A 27,919-nucleotide genomic window follows, 5' to 3' on the forward strand; every position below is an offset into this window, starting at 1 on the left:
TTTCTTTAGCTTTTTCTGTATTTTACAGCAATATTTCCCTGACAGCTAAGGGATGCTGAATAACGAAAAGGACATGACTTTGGTTAGATTCTTAAGAATTTAGGCAAAATGAGGCTACATGGAGTAGTATTAATCTTTCAAAACAGACAACACTTACATTTCAAACACACAGTGAACAAATCAAACAACAATAATTACTTATTTTAAGAGATATTCAGTAAATAATGTAGGCCAAAGCATCTGTGGCAACTCCTTCCCATAAGCACTCACGTTTGTTACACCTTCATGAGAAGGTGCAAGTTGCCCACTACACAGCCTAACCACCAGATAGTGGTGATGGGGTAAAATATCAATACAGGTACATATCATAATATTATTTTGGATGATATTATATCGATATTTTGACTCCAAGTATTGATTCGTAAAAATCTCTCACTCTCTATAGTACCAGTCAAAAGTTTGGATACACCGACTCTTTCAAAGATTTTTCTTTATTTTTAAAAACTATTTTCTACATTGTAGAATAATAGTGAAGACATCAAAACTATGAAATAACATACATATGGAAAAATGTAGTAACCAAAAAAGTTATCAACAAATCAAAATACATTTTATATTTGAGATTCTTCAAAGTAGCCACCCTTTGCATTGATGACAGCTTTGCACAATCTTGGCATTCTCTCAACCAGCTTCATGAGAGAGTCACCTGGAATGCATTTCAATTAACAGGTGTGCCTTGTTAAAAGTTCATTTGTGTAATTTCTTTCCTTAATGTGTTTGAACCAATCAGTTGTGTTGTGACAAGGCAGGGCTGGAATACAGAAGACAGCCCTATTTGGTAAAAACCAAGTTCATATTATGGCAAGAAAAGCTCAAATAAGCAGAGAAACAGCAGTCCATCATTTCTTTAAGACATAAAGGTCAGTCAATGCGGAAAATGTCAAGAACTTTGAACGTTTCTTCAAGTGCAGTCGCAAAAACCATCAAGCGCTATGGTGAAACTGGCTCTCATGAGGACCGCCACAGGAAAGGAAGACCCAGAGTTACCGCTGCTGCAGAGTTCAAGTAACAGACATCTCAACATGAACTGTTCAGAGGAGACTACGTGAATCAGGCCTTCATGGTTGAATTGCTGCAAAGAAACCACTACTAAAAGGACACCAATAAGAAGAAGAGACTTGCAATAGACATTACACCGGCGGAAATCTGTCTTCACAGTCCAAATTTGAGATTTTTGGTTCCACCCGCCGTGTCTTTGTGAGATGCAGAGTAGGTGAACGGATGATCTCCGCATGTGTGGTTACCACCATGAAGCATGGAGGAGGTGTGATGGTGCTTTGCTGGTGACACTGTCTGTGATTTATTTAGAATTCAAGGCGCAATTAACCAGCATGGCGACTACAGAATTCTGCAGCGATACGCCATCCCATCTTGTTTGCGCTTAGTGAGACTATCTTTTGTTTTTCAACAGGACAATGACCCAAAATACACCTCCAGGCTGTGTAAGGTCTATTTGACCAAGAAGGAGAGTGATTGAGTGCTGCATCAGATCACCCGACCACAACCCAAATGAGATGGTTTGGGATGAGTTGGACCACAGAGTAATGTAAAAGCAGCCAACAAGTGCTCAGCGTACGTGGGAACTCCTTCAAGACTGTTGGAAAAGCATTCCTCATGAAGCTGGTTGAGGGAATGCCAAGAGTGTGCAAAGCTGTCATCGAGGCAAAGAGTGGCTACTTTGAAGAATCTAAAATATATTTAGATTTGTTTAACACTATTTTGGTTACTACATGATTCCATGTGTTATTTCATAGTTTTGATGTCTCCAATATTGTTCTACAATGTAGAAAATAGTAAAAATAAAGAAAAACCCTTGAATGAGTAGGTGTGTCCAAACCTTTGACTGGTATTGTACGTAATGTCCAGATTCCAAAGCTATACGATATTACAGATAACAAGTTAATTATCTCACATCTCGGAAAATATTTGTAATGCTGTACTTTGCTGTAAATGCTGTAAATTCATGCTAATGTTGGGTATTTGAGGTATCGACCAATAGACTCCCATTCACTCCTTGAAGGAGAGCTCTCCTTGTCCCAGAATCGCGGGTGTGTCACAGCCTTAACAATCCATTCGTGGAGAGCTCCCTTAGCGAATGGATAGTTAAGGTGGTGACACACCCGTGATTTATGTTATAGTTTAAAGATACTCACCTTGTGTTCCTTGTTCTTGTAAAGAATAAGATTAGTGTTTTCCTTAGGAGATCATCCTTGATTGTGTTGGAGTGTTTGAGAAGAAAATAAATACCTCAATAGAGAACTTTGTTCAATTAAGAAAACCTGCTCCTGACTCGTTTATACCACCTTTCTGCTTTAGAGCAACCTCAAAGTACTTGGTTCATTCACAATGGTGAGATTGTAGACTCCGAAATTGATAGTGAAGTTTGTTTAGGCGATTTTACAGCTAACTAGCTGATATTGTCTTTGGTGTTATTGTGTGTAGCTACGTTTGCTAGCTAGCTACCTAGCTAGCCAGCCAGCCTGCCCATAATGGGAACATTGCATTGTGGATTTTGTAGTTGACTTGAGCTGCAACAGATGTCCACAATTATTTTCCATATTGCTACCAACCTTATTATAACACCAAAATGAAACATTTGTTCACAAAAAATATTGTTCACATATTAGTGTCATTTAGCACGGTAAATTAAAGGAATGAGTGGTTTTGGGGGGAGTTTTCCTTTAAGCTGCAATCCATGACATTTCTATCTCAAATGCAGTATATATTATCTTGTAACTGGGTGAATGGATGGGGGAGGGATGTGTTTTTTAAAATAAATGCGGGTACTAATGTGCTTGGCTAGTGGGTAGAGTGGCAACTGGCAAGCGAGGAATGAAAATCATCCCAGCTCTGTTCCCATCTGCTCGGGCTATACAAGCAGATGGAGGCGAGCTGAGCGTGCCCGGCTGGCTCATCGCTGGTTTTGGGCCTGTCACACTGACAGATGAGGTGGTGTGTGGCTGAAGGTCAATGAATGCCTGATAGAATAACACTAGGAAAGGGGAGACAAATGTGCAGGTTTAGCCTGCTGACATCTCTCTTCCTCTTTCTTATGAATGAGGAGGTGAGAGGCCATGTTGGCTCAGTGGAAACCTTCCACTGCCATTAGACTGCTAAATAGTTAACCAAGTAGCTACCCAGACTATGTGCATTGAACCTTTTAGCTCTAACTTCTTGACTCATCATATACTCTGTTATTGTTTATTATCTATCCTGTTGTCTAGTCATTTCATCCCTACTTATATGTACTCAATTACCTCGTATCCCTGCACATCGACTCGGTACTGGTACCCTGTGTTTATAGTTACTATTTGTGGATTTATTCCTCGTGTTATATTCCTTTAGACCTCGTCTTTTTTTTCTCTGCATGTTTGAGAAGGGCCTGTAAGTAAGCATTTCATCCATTGCATTATGAAGCACGTGACAAATCAACTTTGACCGTAGCCAGGTCTGGTCTTTGTCCCTGTCTGCTGCCATGTGCAGTCAACCACGTCTCCATGAACACTGACCCCATCGTCTACCTTCCGCTCACTTTATTCTTACTTTGCGTATTTCATTTTTGGTATTGAGGATAAAACAGCCATCTATTATTAGTATTTTAGTTCATGATTCAATGCATTTGCCCCATAATTGGATAATAGTAGAGCACTTGAACCTGTACTTGTACAGCAAGCAAGCATCTGCCTAATAATGTAAAACAGAAAAGCCCCAGTTTCTAAACAACCTTTTACAGAAAGAGACGATTCAGACCAAACCAGCAAGACCAGTTTAACAGAGCAAGAAGGAATGACAGCCATCTCATCTTACAACATTGTAGATGTGGGTAAATCATCTAATCCTACGTTTGCCCTATAGCCAAAGCCTTTCCTCCAACAGTCCAAGGGTACAGTGTTCTGGGAGGGACAGCAGTGGGTCTTATTTTCAGGTAGTTTGCACTTTCATACCAGAGTTCTTTAAAGCACTGAAAGGCGATTGTTTTGCAGGAGAGAGAAATAAAAACAACTTCCTATGTGACTTATCTAGGAAGTAGCGCAACTCTGAAAATATCAATAGCCTTAGCTTTTCTATCTCCAGGAGAACATAGTTCAAAAATAAACAACTTAAAGTTGATTTGTAAATGACAAAGCTATGTGGTGTTGAACAACACTGTCAGAGGGGAATGCTACAGACTTAGTGGCAGGTAAAACTAATACCACAACATTCTTTCCCTCTGCATACTCAGAAAAGGCAATGCAGAGTACTCCTCCTGGCAAAAGTACTGAGAAGCAATTGTGTTAGCTGTCAATGACTGTGTTTATGTTATTCTGGTTGCAAAAATACTTTCCCTAACATCTTGACAAAATCACTGAATTGGAGCACAATCAAGAGGGAGTTAGCCTAACAGTGTTCTCTGAGCTGCAAGAGCATAATAGGACATTAAGACATGTATAGATGGGGAGATAGTTGCTGAAGGATCAAATTCAAATTTACTCTGTAGGAAAGACGGGAACAACCTCGCAACATAACCCATGCGCAAGAACTGTTGTCTTTCAGTCGACTCAGTTTGACATCTCACTATGGGACACGCCCTCTTTTGCGGGTCATTAGTTGAAGCCTCACTCAATCACGCCTAACGGGCCCATCAGAGCTTTGTGGGTGTACGCCCCGTGTGTCTATATAATAGGCTGCACTGCTCTGGTTTCCTCATTCTTTGCCTCTTCACAAGTCTATTTTGTCACTATCTGGTTAGTAGCCAGTTAAGAGGCTTTATTCAGAAAACTCGCTCTCAACTTAACTGTTCCTTTCAGTGTGGGTTACCACCCCACCACGGAGCTTTGTGTGGCTCATTTTCTATTTCAGGAATTCTGTTAACTTCAGCTTCACTTCAACGAGTGAAGTTACCTCAGCAGAGCTTTTTGTCGTCGGCTAGCTACGTACACCTGTTGCCTGGCCTACACACAATTGGCGTTGTTAGCTAGCTAGCTCCAATGCTTTAGCACCCCGCTAATAGCAGCTTACCACAAATTTTAGCTACTTCTACCGGGGTCTCTAGCTCTCCATCGGTTCCCACTGTTCGGAGTTAGCTAGCTGAACTTGAGTGTCTTGGCTAGTTATTGGGCTAAACGCAACACGGATGTTTTAGCTAGCAACCTCTGGGCTAAACACTCTTTCAGTTTGTTTGGCAAGCACGAGCAGTGCGGTTTATTCAGTGTGTTACCCCACCATTGAAGCACCATCTCTTTTACATTCCCCTGTGAAAGATAACCCTGCCGTTCCTTCTACCTCAAGTTACTTGGTTTACAGACCGAGTTGGGACTTGGTATCTCACGTGATGGCTCGGCTAGCTGGCTATCATCACTCTAATTAGCTAGCATTACTTTTGGCTCTACTTTCATTACACTGAAAGTATAAAGACTGCATTTATTTCCCAACACCCTGGTAAATAAAGCTTTCGGTTTCTGCTTACCTGGCTTAAGCTCACGTTACCCTGTGTCTCTCCCAACTTTGCGTCGTAGTAGCAGTGCATGGGGTGGCTAGCTAGCCTCCCGGTAATTCCATTTGCTTTTGTCCATCTGGTCGAAACGAGATGTCGACAGGCTTACTGTCCAAGTTGTCAGAGATGAGGGAGAAAAAGCAGCACAAGCCTAGCAAAGCTTGCTCTGGCAATTGCAGGCATCACATGTCCGGGACTGATTACCATCCACTCTGTACTACTTGCCTCGGCGTTGAACACACTATGCAGGCTCTTGTCGACCCCGCTAGTTGTGTGCATTGCGCTGAGCTTGGCTCCGGTATCCTTAGAGCGAAGTACATGGGAAAGTATTGGCCAGGCCTCGTCCTTGCTCGAGGATGACTCCATTGACCACGAAGTACCAGAGGAGGGAGAAGCTATTCAGGCATCCCCTCCGTCTGCGCTTCAGGCTGATTCGGAGAACACACAACTTTCAAAGGGGGCAGTCACAAAATTTCGTCAGTTGGTGATTGTCAAGCAAATAACTTGGTCTCACGGTAATTGACTGTTAATTAACATAAACACATTTAGCATCTCCTGGCTTCCACAAATAGCCTATAACCTACTGATGCTGACCGTTGGAACATCTACATTTTAAAAAGTCTAAGAAATCCGTGTAATATAGCCTACACCTTCACAACAAATCCATTATTTATTTTAGACAGGTCTAAAGAAGCATGATATGAAGAAAATGTACTCTATTTCAGAAGAAAATAATAGGATTCTTTGAGTTGTCCTTATGTTAGGTCCTGATCTGGCTATGCCAAATGGCTGTGGGCTACACTAGTTCATTTAGCAGACAAGATTAGTTTATAATTCCGGGGCATTATTTTATATTATTTGATAGTATGAAGAATACAATTGAACAATGCTGAATAAAATATAAATATTTTCTCAATGATTTGAGGGAGTGTGCACATGCAGCTATTCTATGTTGAGCGGTTAACAAAGAAATAGGTACTCCTATATGCTTAATTTAGAGTTGTTAATGTAACTTGAGTTCTAAAAACGCTAGGCTATATGTTTGGATTTTTAATACATTGTAAGGCTGCATGATGAGACTAATGATGATTTGAAAAAAGTTGCTTGAAAGGCTTGAGCTCTGCTTTGTTTTTTTGCGCAGCCTGTACACACTACATCAGTCACACTCACAACTTGACAAGCACTTGATAATGCCTATAATTTCACTCCCTCATCCCCTTTGTGGCTGTAATGCACCCTAAAAAAAAGACATGCCTTTTGCGGCCCAGGGTGCTGCGTTGTGCCCTTCTCCCTGAGTCTGCTGCGCTATCCGAAGCATCTCTCACTCACACGGCTCGCCGTCACGGGTCTTTCTCACAGGCTACAAGTTAAGACAGACACAATGGGGATGCAACTGTGCTCATCCTTCTGAGGTGTATATTGAAGATATTGGATGAACTGTCCACATTTACTTTTCGTCTGCCAACAAGATGAGTAGGCCTAACGAACAGCAAAAGCACTAGCCCATGTCAATCTACTATCCCCCATAGTACAAAAGTCGACCTATTATATTCTGTGCGAGAAATAAACATTCCAAACAGTCTGGGACAGTTGTGGGATGCGATAGATCCCAAATGAACACAACCAACCACTAGCATCAAAAAAACGTTTTTACAAAATGTGGCTGACGCAACAGATAAGAAAGTTTAGCTTAAATGTTGATAAACTATTAGACTATTTCTTCACATTATAAGTGCAGCGATGCGCACATGATAGTAGGCTTTAAGCATGAATGTTCCATTAGCGGAAAACACCATTATCAAAAGTGACTACAAATGAGATTATACATGTATTGCTTTTATTATAAACATGCATTTTTATTTTCCCCAAATGTGAAACTCACGAGCTGCTTATATATGCCAGTTAGGCTCTACACCCCTTGTAAAGCGGATAAATGTGCTTCATTTTAAGAAGTTATTTTTCCACTTTAGTTGTGATACAAACCTTATTAAAACATACAGGCCTATGGCCTAGGCTACATGAGGTGATTCGAACATGTTGCAAAAAAAGGCATTGTTTCTTATGCTGGGCATCATTCGCAAGTGATAGTCTGATGGGTGACAAGATTAGCCTATTCCTGATTTGATTTTGTCTTACAAATACTAAATAATATATGTGACATTTGTTATGATTTAGAAATGTACCATTATCATGCATCTATATCTAAACAGGGGCAGCGGGAAAGAATACATGTCATCTATGAACTTAAATAGCAAATGGAGGACACTGGTTTATTTTCATGCCATCCAGGTAGGCTATACTTCGGTAAATATAAGCAATGTGCTTAATATTAGGAAAGCAGATGAATAAATATAGTAGGCCTAGCCTATAGAAAGCTCATGGGATCCTCCTCTTTTTATAGCGGCCATCAGTATGCAATTTCTCCCGCAACTGCATAGCCTATAGAAATGTTGTGCAACATGAGCTCATGAAGTGTTTGATTAGATTTTCGAATACATTTGCATCAGAGTGAATAGAGGGACAATAGAGTGCTGAGTACCAGGCAGTTAAGCAAGTTTGGTAGGCTACTAATAACCAGCAGCAGCATTAGAGCTTGGAGAAGCCTAATTACTGTGACTAAACGGTCATGTGGAATTTGACTGTTTTTATTTTTATTTATTTCACCTTTATTTAACCAGGTAGGCTAGTTGAGAACAAGTTCTCATTTGCAACTGCGACCTGGCCAAGATAAAGCGTAGCAATTCGACACATACAACACAGAGTTACACATAGAATAAACAAAACATACAGTCAATAATACAGTAGAACAAAAGAAAACAAAAAGTCTATATACAGTGAGTGCAAATTAGGTAAGTTAAGGAAATAAATAGGCCATGGTGGCGAAGTAATTACAATATAGCAATTAAACACTGGAATGGTAGATCGGCAGAAGATGAATGTGCAGGTTGAGATACTGGGGTGCAAAGGAGCAAAATACCAGTATGGGGATGAGGTAGGTAGATAGATGGGCTGTTTACAGATGGGCTATGTACAGGTGCAGTGATCTGTGAGCTGCTCTGACAGCTGGTGCTTAAAGCTAGTGAGGGAGATGTGAGTCTCCAGCTTCAGAGATTTTTGCAATTCGTTCCGGTCATGGGCAGCAGAGAACTGGAAGGAAAAAGACGACCAAAGGAGGAATTGGCTTTGGGGGTGACCAGTGAGATACCTGCTGGAGCGCGTGCTACGCATGCCTACTCATGACTCGTGACGACTGGTGGGCCGGTAATACGGTCAACGCAACAGCCCTAGTGAGGACAATGGCATGTCTCTTGTCGCATCAGGCAGCGCTCTCTCTGATAAGGAAATGGATTATCCCACGCCTCCCCCACCTTCCAAGAAGATGAGGATGGATGCTCAACCTAATGAAACGCTTCACCGTGTCCGTGTAGGGGAGGATCTACCGATTTGCATCTCAGGTGGAGCACTCTTTGAACGTAGCTGCCCTCCTCTCCATCTACATGGTGGTGCAGGCTAAGGACCTGAGCGACTCCCTGGAGAAGGACGGTGGTGCTAAGTCGCCTTCCCAACCATACGACTCGAACCCTCAATTGTACCGCTGAGGATTCTGGGAGGGTCATGGCGCATGCAACCGTTGGCCAGAGAGCCCTCTGGCTGAACAACGCAAGGGTGTCAGAGGGAGATGGGAAAGATCCTGAATGGACAGATCGGTCCCACCAGACTGTTTGGTCCAGCCATATTGAAGATACAGGCCAGGTTCGAGTCAAAGAAAAAGGAGACTGAGGCGCTGGGCTCCATGTTACCATGGAAACAAGACCCAAAGCCCCAGAAGCCCATGTTCGCCCAGGACGTTCACATGAGGCCTCCCTTCCAGAAGTGGAGGATCCCTAAGAAGACTTCTCCGGTAGCTCAGACAGGTGTTACTAGCCCTCAGGCACTTCCGTCCATTCCTACAGGGCCAACATGTCCTGGTCAGGTTGGACAATACGTCTACGGTGGCATATATCAACCGCCAAGGAGGAACACACTTGCTGTTATCTCTCACAGCAAACCATGTGCCAGGCAGACTCAACTCAGGTGTGGATTTACTGTCGCGAGGGAACCACCTACCAGGGGAGTGGCGACTTCATCCTGAGTCACCGAGGAGGTGTGGGGGCATTACTGCAGGGCTGCCGTCGATTTCTATGCATCGCTGGACAACGAGCACTGTCGCTGGTTCTTCGCGATGAAAGATCACAAAGCTCCTCTAGGTATAGACACACTGGCCTATGAGTGGCCAGACATGCTTCTGTACGCCTTCCCTCCAGGTGGGCCAGATCCCCCCTACTCTGGACAGAGTGAGAACGAATGGTCTATCCCTCATCCTGATAGCCCTGTATTGGCCCGGGAAGCCATGGCTGGCAGAGATTGTACCTCTCCTGTACGTGCAACCATGGCGCCTGCCACAGTGCAGAGATCTGCTATCCCAAGCACAGGGCGAAATATTTCCTCCTCATCCCGAGCTGATGGATCTCTGGGCCTGGCCCGTGAGAGATCCAACTTGGACTCGGTGGGCTTGCCTTCGAACGTGGTTGCCACAATTTAGAGTGCCAGAGCCCCTTCTACTAGAGGTCTTTACAACCTGAAGTAGTGGGCATTCGAGAGGTGTTTGGAGAGACACGAGTTGGTCTCTTTTCAGGGTTCCATCCCTGCCGTTCTCGCCTTCCTATGGGAATTGCTCGACAGGGCAAGGCCTTTTCCACCGTTAAGATCTACTTGGCAGCGATCTCAGCCTGCCATTTCCTACTAGGTGAAATGACCATCGAGGTTCACCCCCTGGTTTGTCGTTTTATGAAGGGAGTGCGCCATCTCCAAGCCACTTGCCCCATCATGGGACTTGGGCCTGGTTCTGGATGCACTTACAGGCGATCACTTTGAACCCCTAGAGACAGTGGATCTTAAGACTGTCTTATAAGGCGGCCCCATTGCTCACCTTGGCTGCAGCCAAGCTCATTAGTGTCCATCATGCCCTCTCGGTTAATCCTTCATGCAATCAGTTTGCCCCTGACTACTCCAAGGTTATGATACATTCTAAAGCCACGTTCATTGCTAAGATCATTCCCATGACAGTAGTCAAGCAAAAAAATAAATGTCCTCTCACTGTCAACTGCGTTCATTTTCAGCAAACTTAGCATGTGAAAATATTTGTATGAACATAACAAGATTCAACAACCGAGACATAAACTGAACAAGTTCCACAGACATGTGACAAACAGAAATTGAATAATGTGTCCTTGAACAAAGGGGGGTGGGTCAAAATCAAAAGTAAGAGTCAGTATCTGGTGTGGCCATAAGCTGCATTAAGTGCTGCAGTGCATCTCCTCCTCATGGACTGCACCAGATTTGCCAGTTCTTGCTGTGAGATGTTACCCCACTCTTCCACCAAGGCACCTGCAAGTTCCCGGACATTTCTGGGGGGGAATGGCCCTAGCACTCACCCTCCGATCCAACAGATCCCAGATGTGCTCAATGGGATTGAGATCCGGGCTCTTCGCTGGCCATGGCAGAACACTGACATTCCTGTCTTGCAGGAAATCACGCACAGAACGAGCAGTATGGCTGGTGGCATTGTCATGCTGAAGGGTCATGTCAGGATTAGCCTGCAGGAAGGGTACCACATGAGGGAGGAGGATGTCTTCCCTGTAACGCACAGCTTTGAGATTGCCTGCAATGACAATAAGCTCAATCCGATGATGCTGTGACACACCGCCCCAGACCATGACCGACCCTCCACCTCGATCCTGCTCCAGAGTACAGGCCTCGTTGTTATGCTCATTCATTCGACGATAAACGAAAATCCGACCATCACCCCTGGTGAGACAAAACCGCAACTCATCAGTGAAGAGCACCTTTTGCCAGTCCTGTCTGGTTCAGCGATGGTGGGTTTGTGCCCATAGGCGACATTGTTGCCGGTGATGTCTGATGAGGACCTGCCTTACAACAGGCCTACAAGCCCGCAGTCCCTCTCTCAGCCTATTGCGGACAGTCTGAGCACTGATGGAGGAATTGTGCGTTTCTGTTGTAACTTGGGCAGTTGTTGTTGCCATCCTGTACCTGTCCCGCAGGTGTGATGTGCAGATGTACCATTCCTGTGCAGGTGTTGTTACAAGTGTGTCTGCCAATGCGAGGACGATCAGCTGTCCGTCCTGTCCCACTGTAGCGCTGTCTTAGGCGTCTCACAGTACGGACATTGCAATGTATTTCCCTGGCCACAATCTGCAGTCCTCATGCCTCCTTGCAGCATGCCTAAGGCACGTTCATGCAGATGAGCAGGGACCCTGGGCATCTTTCTTTTGGTGTTTTTCAGAGTCAGTAGAAAGGCCTCTTTAGTGTCCTAAGATTTCATAACTGTGACTTAATTGCCTACCGTCTGTAAGCTGTTAGTGTCTTAACCTCTGGTACAAGTGGGACGCAAGCGTCGCACCTCGACAACAGCCAGTGAAATTGCAGCCACCATTTTAAAGATAAACGTCTTGTAAATCCAACCACAGTGTCCGATTTCAAAAAGGCTTTACTGTGAAAGCACACCATGCGATTATGTTAGGTCAGCACCTAGTCACAGAAAACCACACAGGCATTTTTCCAGCCAAAGAGAGGAGTCACAAAAAGCAGAAAGAGATCAAATTAATCACTAACCTTTGATGATCTTCATCAGATGGCACTCATAGGACTTCATGTTACACAATACATGTATGTTTTGTTCGATAAAGTTCATATTTATATCCAAAAATCTCAGTTTACATTGGCACGTTATGGTCAGAAATGCATTGTCTCAAACAAACCACATCAAATTACAGAAATACTCATCATAAACATTGATAAACGATACAAGTGTTAAACACACGAATAAAAAAACTACTCCTTAATGCAACCGCTGTGTCAGATTTCAAAATGACTTTACGGAGAAAGCACACTTTGCGATTATGTTAGGTCTGCACCTAGCTACAGAAACCCATACAGCCATATTCCAGCCAAGGAGAGTGTCACAAAAGTCATAAATAGCATTAAAATTAGTCACTTACCTTTGATGATCTTCATCTGGTGGCACTCCCAGGTCTCCATGTTAGACAATAAATGTTTGTTTTGTTCGATAATGTCCGTCTTTATGACCAAATACCCCCTTTTTGTTTGCGCGTTTTGTCCAGTAATCCGAATGCTTAAGGCGCGTGCACTAAGTCTAGACTAAAAGTTTTTAAAAAGTACAATAAAAGTTAGTAGAAACATGCCAAACATTTGAACTTGCAACCTTACTAGTCCAACGCTCTAGCCACTAGGCTACCCTGCCGCCCCAAATAATAGTACTTCCTGGTTGGATTTTCCTCAGGTTTTCGCCTGCCATATCAGTTCTGTTATACTCACAGACATTATTTTTTACAGTTTTGGAAACTTTAGAGTGTTTTCTAATTATATGCATATCCTATCTTCTGGGCCTGAGTAGCAAGCAGTTTAATTTGGGCACGCTTTTCATCCAAAATTCTGAATGCTGTCCACTACCCTAGTGAAGTTAACAACTGTTCCACTGGTGTATGTTCATCAATTGTTCATGGTTCATTGAACAAGCATGGGAAACAGTGTTAAAACCCTTTACAATAAAGATCTGTGAAGTTATTTGTATTTTTATGAATTATCTTTAAAAGACAGGGTCCTGAAAAAGAGGTGTTTCTTTTTTTTGCTGAGTTTACATGGACAGGACCAGGCCATTCCAGAGTTGTGACCAACTGTTTGTTTGCTTGTTTTACCAACCTTGCTCGGGGTAGGGCTTTGTCCAAACAATGCCTCTCCCATTGGGTAGTGGAGGCTATCGCCAAGGCGTACAGTTGTCGGGGATTGAGTATGATGGATCAGGTACATTACCATGTACCACAACAGATTGGAAAATCGGGGCGTTTTGCAAGTGTCCCATAGTGAGATGTTGAACCGAGTCGACTGAATGATAACTTTGGGTTACGATATGTAACCCTGGTTCTCTGAGACATCTCACCAGATTGTCCCTCTTGCTTGTAAGAGGTACAGTGCCTTGCGAAAGTATTCGGCCCCCTTGAACTTTGCGACCTTTTGCCACATTTCAGGCTTCAAACATAAAGATATAAAACTGTATTTTTTTGTGAAGAATCAACAACAAGTGGGACACAATCATGAAGTGGAACGACATTTATTGGATATTTCAAACTTTTTTAACAATTTAAAAACTGAAAAATTGGGTGTGCAAAATTTGCTTAGTTCAATAGCCATTGATGAAAGAACTGAATATCCAATATAAAACTACATTTACCTAGGTGGCAAGCCAAACCTTATACTTACAGGCTCTCTAAAAAGTCAGGTAAACAATACTTTCCTGTGGATATTCTGTCTCAAATGTCGACCCACTGAAGGACCAACCACACAGACACCCGATATAAACTTACTCTATGTAGCTTTATTCAACATTATGGCTTGTGAGGAAACTTTCCAAGTTTTTGCAGTGCTTTGCTTCAAAATTGTGCATTACCGCCTAATTAATCAGACTAGGTATGGTGGGGTATGCAAAATAGGTCAACTTTGAACATCTTTATCTCTTGAATGTTTTGGCATTCAGGTCCAACATGTCACTTTCTAAGTATGGAATGTTTCGCTCAACTCAAAGGGGGTGCTGTCAAAAAGTGATTGAATGCAAATAGATTTACCCTATACCAAGAATTGGTTTCTAGCCTGATTTATTTATTTTGTCAGATGCATTCACTCAGTTGGCTGAATTGCTACTATATCAGATATATATATTTTTTAAACTACAACAACTAAATTAATTCTGAGTCCGAGTCATATTACCGTATGTTATAACTAGTTAACAAAAGCTGTAGGGTACAGTTCGAGATTGCAATGAAAGTTATTTATTTCTGTATTGAGCAATCTCGGCAATGCAGTTGATGACAATTTGCTTCGAGAAGCAGCCATTCGTAATGCACAGCTTCAGTTATCGAAATGCCAGACTGAAATAAACAACTTTATAGACGATAAGATAACACTAGCAGAGACAGCACTAGCATGTAGGCTAGCTAGCTACATACAGCTAGCCAAAGACAAGATGCATCAACATCATTATTGTACTGTGGGAAAATAGCAAGCTATTTTCTACAATATATATGCTAATAACATCGATTACTGGCAATAGCAGGATAATAAAATCACAAACTTACCTTAGGCTTGTAGAGCCACTTTCGAAACCGATTCATCGTTACCTCGCCACCTTACCCCTCCTTTGTCACCGACCGTTAACGTTATTCTACCTGTGCGAGACAGACTACTGAGACTAGCAAGCTAGCTACGTGGGAAATGTTGAACCCAATATGATATCCGAAATTGTAATTTAAAGAGTTCAAGTGTCTAACAAATGTCCTGAACATTTACGTTGTGTATCTATGTCTACAAAATCTACGGTTGGCTAGTGCCTCACTGCCACTTTTCAAGTCCAACGGGAAAAAGCAATCATCCACGGATGGCTTCCATAGCTGTTCTCTCCCTCTGCTTGATGACAGTCACGTTGACAACATCGCCACCCACCTTCCAAGGGAAATGCTGCGTTCAAGACAACTGGGAACTCGGAAATGTCCGACTCCAAAACTCATTGTAGAAAGATGTCTATGGAGGGGGATCAGTGCCTGTTCGAAAATGCAATGGTTACATAATAAATCGGATTGTAAAAATTAAAATGCGTTATTATTATATATCAGTGTGCACGAGTAATGCCACAATTAAATTGCTAAATTAAAATTAAACTAGAAAATGGTTAATTGAAAATGGTAAACAGAAAAAGACAAACGGTAAACAGATAATCGTAAATGTAATTAAGCCTTTTCTTTTCTTTTCAATGTATATTTACATTTTCAAAGTGTATGCAAATTGCTTCTTGGAAGCCTGAACCAGGAGAGTAACGCCACACCCCCATGTAGTAGTACATCCTAGCCATGTCGGGATCTCTGTACATAGATTTTAGACTTGACATTGTAATTACCATTTTCTGTTAACCATTTACATTTAGAATTTCCCTTTCCAATTAGCTATGTTCGATTCATTTTAACATAGCAATTTTATTGTGGCATGAATAATGGGCACTGATATGAAAATAAATACATTCCTATTTTAGCATTGTAGTTTCGAACGGGCACTGATAAGACCACATAGCTTCCAAGTAACTCGGACATCTATCAGAATCAACCAATAGGAATCCCTAACAACAAAAAAACGGAGCAACTTTTTACTCGGAGGGGCCGACTTTCCGAGTTGTCTTTATGTCATGAACGCGGCATTTTGGCTTGCACCACGTCACTATAGTATACGTCATAATCATTGTTGATTCTGTCAAGCGAAAATAGATATTTTTTCTAAAATCTTGGTACATTATTTTCATTAAGTAGTTGGAACACATCACAAAAATGAACCTTTAATTGATGTCATAATGGTGTTTGTCACAATGTGTAAATAATAATGTTGTTGACCGCTGTTTTGTGTTACTTGGCAACGACCAAACATCGGAACTGTTTTGAAGCTACAAAAACACATTGAGGGAAAAAAATGGGTTTCACATTGCTAAAGACCTTCGATTTATGAAGCAACTATTCGGCAACATTTTAGTCCTGCAAGGAATGCGTTGAGTTCTTTCAATATAGCTTTGCGACATCCATGGTAAGGGTCCAAGCATGGACACATTTTGCGTGTCAGAAAATGCCTCCAGCGCATCACTGATACGTTTATTAATAACCAGTAGATGATCATCTATGTGTCTGTCGTCTGTCATTGTGGTCAGGTAGCTACCTCAATCCAGCCACCCACCACATTCATTCATTGAGACGATTTTAATTTCACCAAATGCCATTCTGTCCCTACTCTGCTTATGCTCAGGTGTAGCGGAAGATGGCACAAGGCTATGCAACACTTATCAAGGAAGCCACTCTGCTCCTGGACAAGTTCAATGCAGACAAACAGTGTGTGGAGGAATTTACAGAGGATGCTTCAAAGGCCATCGAGGTAACTGTACCTAAATGGAGTAGTGTGTATGTATGGATGTGATGGATTAATTAATTTCATGCCCTATTAAAGGCATAAAGTTATCATGTTAAGGTAAGACCCACATGCAGACAACGTCAAGTTAACATTTTAATAAGCCAACAGGGACAGGCAAAAGACAGGTCAAGGACAATAATCCAGATAGCTGGGGCAAAGGTACTGGACGGCAGGCAGAAAAGGTTAAACAGGAACAATCATGGGACAGGAACAGGGGGAAAACCGCTGGTAGGCTTTACGAAACAAAACGAACTGGCAACAGACAGAACACAGGTATAAATACACAGGGGTTAATGGGGAAGATGGGTGACACCTGGAGGGGGGTGGAGACAATACCAAAGATAGGTGAAACAGATCAGGGTGTGACAGTAACCCCCCTCTCCTACCTGGGGGCATACCTGGTTGACCGGGGTGTCGGTGTTGGAAATCTGCGATGAGGCCTGGGTCTAGGATGTCCCTGGCGGGGACCCAGCACCTCTCCTCCGGGCCATAACTCTCCCAGTCAACCAGGTACTGAAATTCCCTGCCCTGAGGTCAAACCTACTGGAGACGCCTCACTGTGTATGCCAGTTGGACGTTGATGAGACAGCCACTGCAAGAAGCTCCCGATTCCCCACATAGTAGTTCCTCTCCGTGCCATTGAGGCAGTGGGAGAGGAAGGCGCAGGGATGCAGCTTAAGGTCCAGGGCAGAACGTTGACAGGACAGCCCTCACTCCAACATCCGAAGCATTCACCTCCACCACAAACTGTCGGGAAGGGTCAGGATGAACCAAGATAGGAGCACTGGTGAAGTGATGTTTGAGGTCCCGGAACGAACCGGTTCAACATGTCACGGAGAACATCATTTACCAGAGCCTGGAACACAGCAGGGGCATTGTGAGGCCAAAAGGCATGACCAGATACTCGTAGTGGTAGCTGGCCATGTTGAAGGTGGTCTTCCACTCGTCTCACTCTCGTATCCGCACCAGGTGGTAGGCGTTCCATAGATCCAGCTTGGAAAACACAGTGCCCCCCTGGAGCGGCTCGAAGGCAGAGGAAATTAGTGGTAACGGGTAACGGTTCTTAACAATAATGTCATTGAGTCCCCGGTAGTCAAGGTACAGGGTCTTGTTCTTTTTCTCCACGAAGAAGAACCCTGCGCTGGCAGGAGGGGGACCGATAAATCCTGCAGCTAGGGAGTCCCCAATGTAGGTCTCCATAGCCTTGGTCTCCGCTCCCGACAGACCTCCCTAGCACCACGCCGCCCCTGGGACAAGGTCAATCCCGCAGTCATAGGGTCGGTGCGGCGGAAGCGAAGTGGCCCGGGCCTTACTGGTCTACGGGTGCCATCATGGGCTGGAGTCCGTTCTACTACTTCTATTGCCTGAAGTCAGCGCAACCTGCCCCAGGACATCTTCCTGGGGGCACGGAAGTTGCCCTGGACCTCTCAGCCATCCCCGCGGAGTACCTTGCTGAACAGTCCGTAGACCAGTTGATGAGGGGATTGTGTGGCTGGAGCATCCCAAAACCACGGGAATCTGAGGAGACTTGATGACCAGAAATTGAATAGTCTCGCTGTGATTCCCTGACACCCGTAGGTTGATGGGAGTGTTATGAGTGACCCGGCCTATAGAGCGACCATCTAGCGCTCTATCATCCATGGGAATGGAGAGGGGCTGAGGACCTGGAGAGATTTAGACTGGTTTCCCCACAGCAGAATGGCATAAAAAGGGGTGCGAGCAAGGGAAGCGGAAAAGTTCTCCATATGGCCCACCAGAGTACTCGCTCCTACCGGTGAGCCTGGTTTTTTTAAAGGACACAAAAGAGTCCCGCAATACAGACAACTCTTTGTGTTGATCCTGTATTACCATTCCGCTGGCGACAGCCCAGCCCTGCCTAGTTGACTCGGCCATCTTCGGCATCTCTCGGGGGAGGTCAGGAAGCGTAGGGATCTCTCGGCAATGGGACCGTCGGAGACTTCCGGGATGACGCGGAGGCCAGGTGGAATCCCTGGATGTGCGAGCGAAGTCGAATTTCCTCTCCCTCCGTTGTTCATCGATGCGGATGGTCAACGCGATGAGGGAATCAAGATCCGTAGGTAACTCCCGAGCAGCAAGCTCGTCCTTGATCTCCTCTGAGATGCCGTGCAGGAACATATCGAATAGCGCTTCCTGGTTCCAAGCACTCTCCGCTGCCAACATGCGGAAATCCACTGCATAGTCTGCCACACTGTGGGAGCTCTGCCGAAGCTGGATGAGCTTCCTCGAGCTTCTCTCCCAAAGAACAGGGCATCAAAAACCGTCACCTCTCCTACGAACCCCTTCGAACTAACACATATGGCCGGCTGTTGTTCGCATACATCAGTAGCCCAGGTGAAAGCCCTCCCGGACATCAGTGTGATGAGGTAGGCTATCTTGGAGAGATCCAAGGGGAAGGAGGAGGGCTGAAGCTCGAAGACGAGGGCACACTGAGCTAGAAACGCCCGACAGGTGCTCGGCTCTCCATTGAAATGTTCTGGGGGAGGTAAGCGGAGCTCCTGAGAAGGCAGACTGATGGCGCTGCTAGCAGCTGTTTTACCTTAGAGGCTGTGTAGTTACCACCGTGGTAGGCTGCCTCCCAGACAACCCGCTGTATTGCTCGAGAAAAATGTCCAACGCCCAGTCATGGCGTTCAGCCAACGTTTGGACCCCTCCATAAGGCCACAAAGTAATTCCTCGTGCCTCCCGATGGTGGCTCCTTGGGAGGAGATGGCGTCGCAGAGCTGGCCCGGGTCTGCTGGGTCAGTCTTGGCCAGTTCGTACTATCATGTTTCAAGGTAAGACCCAGATGCAGACAACGTCAAACTAACAACAGTTTAATAATCCAACAGGGGCAGGCAAAAGACAGGTCAAGGAAAGGCAGGGGTCAATAATCCAGATAGGTGGGGCAAAGGTATTGGATGGCAGGCAGGCTCAGGGTAGGCAGAGGTCAGTAATTCAGATACGTGGGGCAAAGATACAGGACAGCAGGCAGGCTCAGGGCAGGCAGAAAAGGTAAAACCGGGGAAACTACAGGACATGAACAGAGGGAAAACTGCTGGTAGGCTTGACAAAACAAAACAAACTGGCAACAGACAATCAGAGAACACAGGTGTAAATACACAGGGGATAATGGGGAAGATGGGCGACACCTGGAGGGGGGTAGAGACAACCACAAAGACAGGTCAGGGTGTGACAAAAGCATGATTTTAAAGATAAGGAAGGAGATCATTAATCCAATTAATGGTCAGACCAGAGCCATATACTGTATATCCATACCGTACTACAGCTTCGGTATTACAAACATTTCAGATAACAGTTTGTCTTTCTTACCACCAGAACCTGGGTGCCTTGGATAAGAAGTTTATACTGGATATCGTTTCTGGATGCATTGAGCAAAAAAAGTTATTGGATGTTGTCATCAACGTCTTTTATGCTCAGAGTGGTAAATGCTTAATGAAGGCTGATCGTAACCAGTTAGCCAGTAAGTTCATCACATCATTTCAAGCATATATTATTTTGAATAACTTCAGAATTCTAGACAATGTTGATTTTGTTGTTTTAAATGTATGAATGAATAGGGATTCAATTGTAATGCTGGATGGGTGGGCGGGGGGCATTGCTTTCAAAAGCATGATCTGGCCACTTGTCTCTTCTATGCTTGCTATATTTGTGTTCCACAGTAATATGTTACTTCAGCATGTTCCTCATTGATGACCTTGGACTGGAGTGCTTCAGCAAGATTGTCAACTCTTTGGACATAAAAAAGATGCACAAAGTGAGAAAAGTACATTTTCTGTGATCTAATGGCACTTAGGAAGTTAGGATGCAACAACAATGCAATTTTTTCACAGTTTGGGTTAATGTTATGGCTCATGAAAGAAATCAACTTTCTCTGCCAATCTAGTCACTCACCCTAATATAGAGGGGGTTATCTGTGTGGTAGTTTTTGGGTCATGAAGTTTGAGTGTCAAAAATGTTAGCCTATTAAAGGCCCAGTGCAGTCAAAAATGTGATTTTTATATATATTTCCACACTATAAGGTTGGAATAATTTTGTGAAAATGATGATAATACCCTTTTAGTGTAAGAGCTGTTTGAAAACACCGCCAGAAATATCAGTCTGTTTTGGTGGGATAAAGTTGTGGCCTGCGTGGTGACATCACCAGGCAGTAAATGAGCTAATAGAACAATAAGAAAGAGAGTTCCAAACCTCTCTGTTATCCGATAAAAGCTAGTTTTCCGTTTTCCCAACCCTACTCAGACCACTCCCCGACAAGCCTAGCAACATTTGGGCTTGAGAAATTGCTAAGAAGCTATTTTTGTTTATTTTTGACCATTTTTAATTTAAAACAATACAGTAAGGTACTTAATTGTTACCCAGAAATGATTTGATATTGAGATAAAAATGGCTCCATTGGACCTTTAATGTAATGAAACCGTACTTGGACTGTGAATGACAGTATAAATTATGGTTTGGCAGTTCCTGAGTTTCTTCTTCAACATCACAAACCTCAGTACCTGGATCCAGGGGGAGTGGAGTCAGATCTATGATGCTGCCTATGTGGAGAGGAACTGGATTGCCCCGCTGCTAAGGTGCAGCACTGTAAAGACATTTATGTTATGCCTAAATACATTGAATCACCACTTATTCTGTATTGTTTTGTTGTTGTCTTTATTATGTGTTGTTGCTGTCTTGCTCTCTTTTTCTAATAGCTACAGTTTTCACCCACTAGGTGGCGCCCTGAGATTGATATTCTGATGGCTCAGCTTGCATCCAGAATGTCTAGAGGGAGTCAGTTTAAAAAATCCACCAAGAAGAACACTGAGCCCCATGAATTTTCACTTACCAAACCCAAAGCTCGCCCCCTCCCTGCACCTGAGCCCATCCCCCTGCAGGAGAAACACCAGCTGGTCAGTTTCAAGTTTCACCAGAGGCTCCCACATGAAAAAAATACTACAGTTTACTATAGAATATCAAATCAAATCAAATCAAATGTATTTATATAGCCCTTCGTACATCAGCTGATATCTCAAAGTGCTGTACAGAAACCCAGCCTAAAACCCCAAACAGCAAGCAATGCAGGTGTAGAAGCACGGTGGCTAGGAAAAACTCCTAAATACTACAGTATTTACTATAAATGTATGTACAGTGCCTTGCGAAAGTATTCGGCCCCCTTGAACTTTGCGACCTTTTGCCACATTTCAGGCTTCAAACATAAAGATATAAAACTGTATTTTTTTGTGAAGAATCAACAACAAGTGGGACACAATCATGAAGTGGAACGACATTTATTGGATATTTCAAACTTTTTTAACAAATCAAAAACTCAAAAATTGGGCGTGCAAAATTATTCAGCCCCCTTAAGTTAATACTTTGTAGTGCCACCTTTTGCTGCGATTAAAGCTGTAAGTCGCTTGGGGTATGTCTCTATCAGTTTTGCACATCGAGAGACTGACATTTTTTCCCATTCCTCCTTGCAAAACAGCTCGAGCTCAGTGAGGTTGGATGGAGAGCATTTGTGAACAGCAGTTTTCAGTTCTTTCCACAGATTCTCGATTGGATTCAGGTCTGGACTTTGACTTGGCCATTCTAACACCTGGATATGTTTATTTTTGAACCATTCCGTTGTAGATTTTGCTTTATGTTTTGGATCATTGTCTTGTTGGAAGACAAATCTCCGTCCCAGTCTCAGGTCTTTTGCAGACTCCATCAGGTTTTCTTCCAGAATGGTCCTGTATTTGGCTCCATCCATCTTCCCATCAATTTTAACCATCTTCCCTGTCCCTGCTGAAGAAAAGCAGGCCCAAACCATGATGCTGCCACCACCATGTTTGACAGTGGGGATGGTGTGTTCAGGGTGATGAGCTGTGTTGCTTTTACGCCAAACATAACGTTTTGCAGTGTTGCCAAAAAGTTCAATTTTGGTTTCATCTGACCAGAGCACCTTCTTCCACATGTTTGGTGTGTCTCCCAGGTGGCTTGTGGCAAACTTTAAACAACACTTTTTATGGATATCTTTAAGAAATGGCTTTCTTCTTGCCACTCTTCCATAAAGGCCAGATTTGTGCAATATACGACTGATTGTTGTCCTATGGACAGAGTCTCCCACCTCAGCTGTAGATCTCTGCAGTTCATCCAGAGTGATCATGGGCCTCTTGGCTGCATCTCTGATCAGTATTCTCCTTGTATGAGCTGAAAGTTTAGAGGGACGGCCAGGTCTTGGTAGATTTGCAGTGGTCTGATACTCCTTCCATTTCAATATTATCGCTTGCACAGTGCTCCTTGGGATGTTTAAAGCTTGGGAAATCTTTTTGTATCCAAATCCGGCTTTAAACTTCTTCACAACAGTATCTCGGACCTGCCTGGTGTGTTCCTTGTTCTTCATGATGCTCTCTGCGCTTTTAACGGACCTCTGAGACTATCACAGTGCAGGTGCATTTATACGGAGACTTGATTACACACAGGTGGATTGTATTTATCATCATTAGTCATTTAGGTCAACATTGGATCATTCAGAGATCCTCACTGAACTTCTGGAGAGAGTTTGCTGCACTGAAAGTAAAGGGGCTGAATAATTTTGCACGCCCAATTTTTCAGTTTTTGATTTGTTAAAAAAGTTTGAAATATCCAATAAATGTCGTTCCACTTCATGATTGTGTCCCACTTGTTGTTGATTCTTCACAAAAAAATACAGTTTTATATCTTTATGTTTGAAGCCTGAAATGTGGCAAAAGGTCGCAAAGTTCAAGGGGGCCGAATACTTTCGCAAGGCACTGTATAACGTAGAATACTATACTACACACTAGTATGCCTCGATCATGTGTAGTACTTACTATAGAATGCTGTAGTATATTGTAGAACACAATAGTTAACAGTACAGCAGTCGGCAAAAGCACTAAATTTTATTAAACTATTTACTTCTATTTTTATTTAACCTTTATTTAACTAGGCATTTCAGTTAAGAACAAATTCTTATTTACAATGACAGACTACCAAAATGCAAAAGGCCTCCTACGGGGACTAAATATGAATTCAAATAGAATATAGGACAAAGCACACATCATGACAAGAGAGACAACACAACACTACATAAAGAGAGACCTAAGACAACAACATAGCATGGCAGCAACATATGACAACACAGAATGGTAGCAACACAACATGGCAGCAGCACAAAAGATGGTACAAATTATTTTTGGCACAGTCAACAGCACAAAGGGCAAGAAGGTAGAGACAACAATACATCACGCAAAGCAGCCACAATTGTCAGTGAGAGTGTCCATGATTGAGTCTTTGAATGAAGAGATTGAGATAAAACTGTCCAGTTTGAGTGTTTGCTGCAGCTCGTTCCAGTCGCTAGCTGCAGCGAACTGAAAGGTTGAGCAACCCAGGGATGTGTGTGCTTTGGGGACCTTAAACAGAATGTGACTGGCAGAACAGGTGTACTGTAGTAAATACTACAGTATTTAATTTGCATATACCCTGCCCATTCCCTTCCCCCATATCCCAATTTGTGCCACCCATAAGCGAGAAACCTACATGCCAAGTATAGACCTTTTATTTTTTATTTTTTTTTCACCATTATTGAACCAGGTAGGCTAGTTGAGAACAAGTTCTCATTTACAACTGCGACCTGGCCAAGATAAAGCAAAGCAGTGCGACAGAAACAACAACACAGAGTTACTCATGGAATAAACAAGCGTACAGTCAATAACACAATAGGGAAAAAAAGTCAATATACAGTGTGTGTAAATGGCATGAGGAGGTAAGGCAATAAATAGGCCATAGTAGCAAAATAATTACAATTTAGCAGATTAACACGGGAGTGATAGATGAGCAGATGATGGTGTGTAAGTAGCGATACTGGTGATATATATTGTGTTCAATACAGAAAATATCATTTATTTTACATTTATTTAATTAGGCAAGTCAGTTAAGAACAAATTCTTATTTACAATGGTGGCCTAGGAACAGTGGGTTTACTGCCTTGTTCAGGGGCAGAACGACAGTTTTTAAACATGTCAGCTCGGGGATTCGATCATAGCAACCTTTCAGTTACTGGCCCAACGCCCAACCACTAGGCTACCTGCCGCCCCAGAAGAGCTGAACTATCTGTTCAGATCCCAGTCCTACCTACAGATTCTGAAAAATGTGCTCTTTTAGTATTTCTCCAGTAGGTTTCCTCAAGGAAAAAGACACCACTTCTATATTAAAGATAATAAAACAAAACACCTAAAATACTACAGTACAACAGTAATGTCTGCAAAAACACTACAGTAAATACTACAGTATACTACAATTTGTAAAAAGACTACATTAATTACTATAGTGAATACTACAGTAAAGCCTGCAAAACACTACAGTGAATACTATAGTATTTATGCCATAGTATACTACAGTATTGTTTCCAAAGTCAGAACCTTATTGATACAATATCATAGTAGATAGGCTATTCTATTTTTATAACCTTCATAGTGACCGCTGCTTATTGTTTCATAGGTACCAACCAGCACCTACAGAGTTCCAAAAGAGAAGCAGGTCATGGAGGAGCTCAAACAGAGGAACCGTCAGAAGGCAGAGGTATGTTGTGTCTGGTATCTTATTTTAACACCTAGTTTTCTCCTGCGCTCATACATGCAATAAACCCCGGGTTTTCTGTTCCACCCACAGCAAGTTCTGTATGAGGCCAACACTCAACAGTTCAAGTGTGCAAACCCACAAAAGTCTGAGCGCACCAAGGTAGGTGAATGTTCCACGTAAGAGATTTTTAAATACATTTTCTTGCTTCAAGGTTTTTTTTCTTCTATATGGGTATCCTGTTTCCATCCAGCTTAATCATACTGTACTGTCTGATTTACAGAGTGTCATGTCCAAGATTGTACGAAGCCATGATGCCCAGCTCAAGTTTGATTCACTCCACACCTCTGGAAGCCCAGCCACCCATAAGGTAGCTCTCACATGATACCGAAATCATATACCGTAACTGACAGACACACTTGTCTATGTGCGTGTGTGTATACCCATGTGTATTTGTATATTTCCACCAGCTTAACAACCTGCCCATCAGGCTCAACACCACGGCCATCCTGCGGGAGGGGGCTCTGTATAACCGTCAGGTGGAGGAGGAACTACGCAGGTACGACACAATATAATCCCTGCATCTGTGCCTCCTATATCAGTTGTGCCACTATACTTCAGGAATTAATCACTATTGCCAACTGTATAGTTGACATATTTGACATAAAAAACTAGCTGCGCTAGTGGGACACTTGTGACGGCAGCTAGAGTGGAGAGGTTTAATAATGTGTGCTGGGTGTGTTACGGTAACACAGGATGGAGCAACTTGTGGAGGGGGCGGGCGAGCCCTCCTCGTTCCTGCAGTGGCAGAAGGAGATGCGGGAGCGTGATCTCCAGGAAGAGCTGGCCCAGGTGGAGCGTCGCCGTCTGGAGGGTCGCATCAGCCACGAGGAGGCTGCTCTCGCCCGCACCCGCATCATGGAGCGCAACCAGAAGACTGCACTGCTAAAGAAGGAAGAGGTGTGTGTTATTAGAATGAATTATTAATGTGTTCATAGTGTTATTCAGTTTTGGAATCATTGAATCGTTGAGAAAGGGTAATTGGCTATATTAAGTGTTCCTGTCTTTGTGAGTCTCTTTGATGGAGCCTGTCCTGTTTATGATTGTTTGCAGACTGCCAAGCTGATGCAAAGATACGCAAACAAGCGGTTGCAGGAGGAGAAAGAGATGAGAGACCTGGTGCAACAGGTAGCAGATGGACACAAAAACTCAAAAGCAGCTAAAGTGAAGTTGCAGGAGTTCAAACAGCAAATAGGTGACTAAACTATAGCATTACATCACCCCCTGTTCCCACATTTTTACTTATTTTATTTTACCTTTATTTAACTAGGGATGAGAAATGTACCCTTTCTCAATCACACCTGCTTTGGTGTTATGGTGCAGCAGACAGTGCTTGGCGAATTGGGGTCTCATTTCTGTGTGCTTTTGTGTACGTTTGCATTCCAGTAAAGGAAGTGTCGGAGCAGAGTGGGGAACTCCTTCGTCAGGCCCTGGAGGAAGCACAGGCAGAGCTGAGCAGGAAGTTTGAGATTATCTGTCAGATCCGGGCCATTGAGTCTGTCCCCCTCATCAGGCACAAGTTTGTGGATGAAACAGAGGTGAGCAGAGGAATGGATCTTGCCAACATAATAGAGTATAAAGGCATTTTGCTGGGTTCTGTCAGAAGAAGGTTGACTTTTATGATGAACAATATACTGTATTCTGATCTCTCCCTGTCAAAGACAGCAGGACATGACCTGCTTGGGGAGATGTCCCTGGCTGAGCTGCGGGAGCGTCTGGCCATGCTGAGGGATGCAGAGCAGAGAGAGCATCAGGACAGGAGGGGGCGCATTCTGGAGGACAAGAAAAGCAGGGAGCAGCTTTTGCTGGAGCAGCTGGACACCATCACCCTCCACAGGACAGCCCTGGGACAGGCTGCTGCACGCAGGTCAGAGCAACTAAGACACTCGCATGCCTGGCTTGCACACAGAAGGCATGTCTGAGATGTACAGTATCCTAATGTGCATATGGTGTGAGGCAGGCAGGAGGAGAAGAGAGCAAGGCGGGAGCTGCAGCAGGGAGTAGCCGAGGACGAGAGGGTGGTGGCTTTGCAGAGAAGGCTGGAGGAGAGGCAGCAGGAGCGCCAGAGGCTGAAGCAGGGTGAGAAAACCAAAGCCAAGATTAGTGAGCAATCTGCCACTCATGCCCTCAAGAGCTGGAATCACAGGAAGGTAAGCATAAACAGAAATATAAATATTCCAAGCTGTGTTTGGATTTGCTAGAAGATGTTCAATAACCATCTTATCACTCTCTCATCCCAATAATGTATGTGTGTGTGTGTGTGTGTGTGTGAGCAGCAAAAAATGGAGGAACAACACTGGGCAGATTTGGAGCAAAGATTGGAGCGTCAGGTCCAGCAGGAAGCTCCTAACACTCTCTCCCAGAAGAAAAATACTCAAGGTCTAGACATCAGCCTCTGAAAGTCATTCTCCTAGCATAAGGACCATATTGCATGTTTTGCATCAAGTCTTTGAGAAGCCCTAATTTCATATAACAAGTACAACATGCATTTTGTATTTACTTTTGTTAAGGCTACTATTGCTACTCTTATCAAGAGGGTGTCAGCATGTAAAGTTGAAAAAATATATATTTTGTTGTGCTCTTATGCCACTGTACAATTTAAAGTGAACCCAAATCTTTGAACTATGTGTTTTATTTCCTTACGTTTGATTTGATTTAGTTACATTGGAATGTAAC

General features: G+C 43.5%; 2 protein-coding genes across 5 annotated transcripts in view; one reads left to right on the forward strand and one right to left on the reverse strand.

The window, feature by feature from the left end:
• LOC109904100 (lateral signaling target protein 2 homolog) overlaps window positions 1-15,109 on the reverse strand; it is a 52,027-nt gene extending 36,918 nt beyond the window's left edge. For 3 of the 4 annotated variants that reach the window (XM_031788126.1, XM_020501231.2, XM_020501229.2), the window contains exon 1: window positions 14,743-15,108. In XM_031788126.1, the coding sequence (XP_031643986.1) occupies window positions 14,743-14,778 (36 nt within the window). In that variant the 5' untranslated portion in view covers window positions 14,779-15,108. Of the gene's footprint in view, window positions 1-14,742 lie in introns of all 4 variants that reach the window. The other variant, XM_020501230.2, reaches the window with a different exon arrangement.
• Window positions 15,110-15,873: 764 nt separating this feature from the next.
• cfap99 (cilia and flagella associated protein 99) lies at window positions 15,874-27,865 on the forward strand. The gene is made up of 16 exons (XM_020499843.2): window positions 15,874-16,228; window positions 16,445-16,570; window positions 19,943-20,087; window positions 20,287-20,381; window positions 21,086-21,198; window positions 21,339-21,516; window positions 25,106-25,186; window positions 25,277-25,345; window positions 25,467-25,553; window positions 25,654-25,742; window positions 25,939-26,143; window positions 26,297-26,438; window positions 26,630-26,781; window positions 26,905-27,110; window positions 27,204-27,393; window positions 27,520-27,865. Exons 2-16 carry the CDS (start codon window positions 16,457-16,459, stop codon window positions 27,640-27,642), a joined length of 1,989 nt encoding a protein of 662 aa, XP_020355432.1. The 5' UTR covers window positions 15,874-16,228; window positions 16,445-16,456; the 3' UTR covers window positions 27,643-27,865.
• The last annotated feature ends 54 nt before the right edge of the window (window positions 27,866-27,919 follow it).

The sequence above is a fragment of the Oncorhynchus kisutch genome, linkage group LG14, assembly GCF_002021735.2.
Source record: "Oncorhynchus kisutch isolate 150728-3 linkage group LG14, Okis_V2, whole genome shotgun sequence".
Lineage (NCBI taxonomy): Eukaryota > Metazoa > Chordata > Actinopteri > Salmoniformes > Salmonidae > Oncorhynchus > Oncorhynchus kisutch.